Source organism: Sparus aurata, chromosome 11, assembly GCF_900880675.1.
Source record: "Sparus aurata chromosome 11, fSpaAur1.1, whole genome shotgun sequence".
Lineage (NCBI taxonomy): Eukaryota > Metazoa > Chordata > Actinopteri > Spariformes > Sparidae > Sparus > Sparus aurata.
In genome coordinates, this window is record NC_044197.1 from 22604409 (window position 1) to 22609444 (window position 5036).

At 40.1% G+C, this 5036-nt stretch overlaps 1 protein-coding gene across 1 annotated transcript; it reads left to right on the top strand.

Moving 5' to 3' along the window:
- The first annotated feature begins 526 nt into the window (after positions 1-526).
- pdcb (phosducin b) lies at positions 527-4817 on the top strand. The gene is made up of 4 exons (XM_030434472.1): positions 527-644; positions 1919-1980; positions 2865-3013; positions 3303-4817. The coding sequence occupies exons 2-4, from the start codon at positions 1935-1937 to the stop codon at positions 3816-3818; spliced, it is 711 nt and encodes a 236-aa protein (XP_030290332.1). The 5' UTR covers positions 527-644; positions 1919-1934; the 3' UTR covers positions 3819-4817.
- The last annotated feature ends 219 nt before the right edge of the window (positions 4818-5036 follow it).

The following is a 5036-nucleotide window of genomic DNA, read 5'->3' on the forward strand; positions in this document are numbered from 1 at the left end:
GTTAAAAAAAGGAATGAGAGACTACAATGTGATGTTTGTGTTGAAAATAATGGAGAAGCGCATGATAAAGCATCACTAAACATTCCCCACCCGTAGCTAGAGGTGTTTTGTGCTTTAAAAGATTCCCTTCATGTGTTCCTTTCCGTGTGAAGCTCCAGATGCCTCGCAGAACTTTGAATTCCAGACAAGATCCTTTTATTTGAGAGTTCATCTCAGGGATAGGGTTAACTCTTGATGCGCCGTTTACAGTAATGAAATACAACACAGTAGCTGTTGTGTACTGCTCCTGAGAAGAGGAGGCTCTTCTCTTAACTTACTAAAGTAATAAATAAAGTGTTTTGTTCTCTCTCTTTCTCTTATTCTTTCTCTCTGTCCCTTTCCCTGCCTTCATTGGGCCGTCATCAAGTGGCTTCGGCTTCTAATTCCTGAGGTGAAATCCTCTTAGGATCTATGCTCTATTTCTGTTCTATAGGGTCTTTTTTGAAATCTCCATTAGACCAAGCTCATTGGCTGGCAAACCCACGTGCACACTCACAAAAACACACACCGTCCAGCAACAGATAGCTTAGTGAAGTGATCAAGTGTCGGACCAGTGCAAGGTTTAGCTTCTGAATCAAAGGGAGGACTTCACTGTGACGTGGGAGGTAAGAAAAACTCTTGTTTTTTGAAGATAATGAAGTAAAATGAGATGAAACTTTGAGGATACATGTTTGAAATGGGAAGTCTAATTTTGAAGCTATTTGCTCTGTATGTTTTTTCCATACATTTGACACTCTCTTTGGGGGCATTTGGGATTTTTCATGTATATACTTAACCACGTACACTACGTTAGTACATAAAGTATCATATAGAGAGGTTTTTTTGTAATTATGGATACGTTTCTGTCTTGTTTTAGAGTAAATCGTGAACAAATGACCTTTTCTTCTGAAACTGAATTCAGTCATGGGTCTGTGTCGAATTGAAAGTCAGCTGTTTACAACAGTTTATTGTCTTGTGTCCTGCTCACACACAAAAAGAATCGAAACATTTTCCCAAGACTTCATGCGCTCATGCTAGAACTAATCAGTGCAAATCTCCATTTGTGGATTTGGGGGTCAGGGAAGTGGAAGATCATCAGCCCGGGTCAGCACCCTGGCTGCGCGCAGGAAGAAAGACTACAGTAATTGAAACCGTGGACATAGGCCAGGAGATACTGGATCTGCATATGTCACACACATCTTCTGACACCACACACATTACAAAGAGGTGTGAGAAGAGGGACCACAGGATAACTTCTACTGAAAATCCATTGACCAATGACACTAAATGCACACATGAAGAAAAGGAATATGATATGAAACCTACAAGAATTCACTTTGTTTTCCTGTTTTTAATATTTAAATAGTCATAAAATGTGTTATAAAACAACTTATACAATTGAAATGCAAACGTTGTTTGTGCTGTACAATTTGTTTGTTTTTTAAGAATTCATGTTCGTTTAGTTGCCAAGCCCATCTGCTCTATCTTAAAACAATAGTGAGCAGGAGACAGATCTGTTGCAGTTGGGTAATCCTCTTAGACAGCATTAATTAAATTAAGTATCATGAGACTAACTTGGTATCCAGTAGATCCGTCACAGTGCAAAGATTTTAAATCTGTAGCTTTAGAGTTGAGAACAAGCAAGTTTTACAGGCCATGAACAACTTAGAGAAGTTTTGTGCTTCGACGTATCATTATGAAGTATATGTTGACTGCACAATGTAATAGATATTGAATAATAAAACCATCCACATTTTCACTGGTTCCAGTTGTCTTTGTAGCAGCAGTGCCCCGGGGGGATGACGGTTTTCTGTTGCCACTTTAAAGCATAATGTGACCACATCTCATGAATGACCTCCTTTGCATCTACTGGTCTGACTGTCTTTTTCTTGTCTTTCAGGGAGCTAACCAGAAAAATGGCTGACAGAGTGATTGACTTGGATGAGACTGCAACCCACACAGGTGAGTCCATGCATTGCTTTCAAACATCACTTTTTAACAGCCTGGTGGTTTGTGCATGTGCCTCATCAATCAATGTGTGTAAACACACATTTTAGTCATTGCTTTTAATATAAATTGCTTTAAAGTAGTAAAAAAAAAAAAAAAGATTGATTACGGGCCAGTTGGCTGTAAACAGACAATAGGACAAACAAAGTAAAGCAGGCTTCAGATCTGTGAAGATTTGGCAGTTTAACTGACGCCCTAATCTTCTTCTTATGCAACAGTGGTGCAATTAGTGTGCGTCCTGGAGGGTTGAGGATGAAGCTTTAATCCCCAAATTAAAATGGGATACAATGCCTACCAAGGATTCATAGCTGCCTAGTCACTGTGCTTTAAATTCTATATATCATTGATCATTTGGGGACGGCTGTGGCTCAGGAGGTAGAATGGGTCGTCCAGTAATCAGAAGGGCACTGATTCAAATCCCGCTTCCCACGGCTGCATGTCGAGGTATCCTTGAGCACACTGACACTAAACCCCGAAATTGCTCCAGATGAGCAGGTCGGCACCTTTCATGGCAGCCTCTGCCAATAGTGTATGAATGTATGTGTGAATGGGTGAATGTGACATCAGTTGTAAAGTGCTTCAAGTAGTCTGTAGCTGTAGAAATGCAATACCATTTACCATTTACCAGTTATTCTTGCTGGACCAGGGCTGAACTGTGTCTCCTTCCAAAATGTTTTTTTCTTTTTTGGATGCCTCTGTCCACCTTTATACTGAATTACCAAATACTTGGTAACACATACAGTCTAATAATTAATTGATTTATGTATCACTTCTTCCAGGCACTTCTTACCTAAAGCCTTTGTTAACTGAATACAAAATGCTATTTGCCTTCTCCAAAGGTCCAAAAGGAGTCATTAATGACTGGAGGAGGTTTAAGTTGGAGAGTATGGACCAGGATAACTTGCCTCCTGCAAAAAAGGAACTTCTGAGACAAATGTCATCCCCAGGCAGGCCGAAAGATGACACCAGAGCAAACCTTAACCGCAAGGTAACACTGAAAACAGCAAAAATGAGTTTTTCTTTGATAGGCAGCAAACACTGTGCTTTGATTAAGATTTTTTGGCACTGTGCAATATGAAACTACTATAACTTGAATGAATTGTAATGTTTTGGGTTGGATCTTCAGTGTAGCACTAGTATTCCTGCAAGTAAAGGAATTCTTATGAGAGTTTTTTGGAATTATTTTAAAATATTGTCACCTTAATGATGGCTGAATCACTCTAATAACCATTAGAAAAGGCAAATCGTAATGATAATGTTTTAATGTCATTTTTCAGATGAGTGTGCAAGAGTATGAACTTCTCAAGGAGGAGGATGAGGGATGTCTAAAGAAATACCGAAAGCGGTGCATGCAGGAGATGCATGATAAACTCAGCTTCGGGCCCAAGTTTGAAGGCGTGCACGACCTGGACAGCGGAGAGGCCTTCCTGGAAGTCATCGAGAAGGAGCATTACAGCACAGTGGTGGTCGTCCACATCTACAAGATCGGAGTCAAAGGTTGTGAGGAGCTCAACAACTGCCTGGACTGCCTGGCCACTGAGTATCCCACCGTAAAGTTCTGCAGGATCGATGCTGTCTCGTCTGGTGCTGCTGAGCGCTTCTCAGATGAGGTTTTGCCTACACTGCTGGTGTACAAGGCCGGAGAGCTGCTCGGGAACTTCCTGGCCTGCACGCAGCACCTAAACGAGGAGTTCTTCGCCACTGATGTGGAGGCTTTCCTCAACAGCTACGGCGTGCTGCCAGAGAAAGAGCTGCCTGGTGTGGAAGACGAAGAAGAAAATGATGTAGAATAACAAGCTGCTGAGGATGAGAGGAAGCTGTATAAAGACCTATGAAAGACAAGGCTGTGGCAAATAGACAAACCATTACATCTCCACTAGCTCACTAGTATTTGAGGAATGTTGTCAAAAGGAGAAATTTAACATGCAACGGCTGAGGAAACATCAGTGTCCCAGATATGGGCGCTCTCAGATATGGGCGCTCTCAGATATGGGCATTGGTTAAAGTAAGGTGAGGAGATACAGCGCTTAGAAATGAATAAATCACAAATCCTTTCACCCGTACCACAAACAAAAGCCAAAACCAGCTTACTGTACATTTAAATAATCGCATTGTTTTATTTTGTAATGATAGGAAATATTACATACTGTATGTTGTAAAAATGTATCAATTCAAATACCTTTTTTTAGCGTTTGATTAGTTTGATCTGTACACACGTTATAGTTATAAAGTTATTTGTAAATCCAGGGTTTGTACAAGTGACATAAATTAATGTGATACAATATTTAAAAACATGAATACATGAGGTCTCTGTCTTCTTGCCATAAAAAAAAGAAACTTTAAAGAGTAAAGCAGATGAGAAACTCCAAGGACTCAAGAGGCCAAAGCACTTTGGATGTGGAAACATCTACGTGTAAACATTTCTTCTGCTACTTACCCCTGTAGCTTCTTAAGCCAGTGAGGTGGGAGGTGTAGCTGTGTCTGGAAAGAACATCCACATGCCTCTGACATTTCACCATCACCATCCATGTCTCTGTATTTTCTATTGTGAAAGCAGGAGAAAGTCATGTCAAAAAGGAAAGTGTGGGTCTTGGGTTTTCTTAGTGTGGTATGATTCAGGCAAGTCCTCGATACGACATGATGGTTAATAACGTCATCGTCATATCTGATTTTGATAAAGATTCCGTTACCTTTTTAAAATGTGCACTGGAAAATGATGAATAACCTTACCACATAACCTTATATGCATGTTGTTCAGAAGAAACTATGAATAAAAGGACAAAAAATAGTAACGATTTGATTTGCATTTTATTGATATATGATACTAGAAGTTCTGGTGATTTCCGGGCAAACTCACAGCGACAACAGGAAGTCAAGAAACTTCGCAAACATGATATAAAGTGGTGAGTAGGGAGCTTTAAAGGAGCTCTATGTTACAATTTGATTTAATCACTTTTTTAGTGGCCATATGTGAGCAGATTGTCCATCTCTCTCTTTTGAATATACAAGCC

Bases quoted from the DNA above. Each gene is read 5' to 3' on its own strand.
- pdcb (XM_030434472.1), top strand. From the start codon at position 1,935: ATGGCTGACAGAGTGATTGACTTGGATGAGACTGCAACCCACACAG. The intron at 1,981-2,864 runs GTGAGTCCATGC...CCTTCTCCAAAG, and splicing joins TGAGACTGCAACCCACACAG to GTCCAAAAGGAGTCATTAAT. The intron at 3,014-3,302 runs GTAACACTGAAA...GTCATTTTTCAG, and splicing joins GAGCAAACCTTAACCGCAAG to ATGAGTGTGCAAGAGTATGA.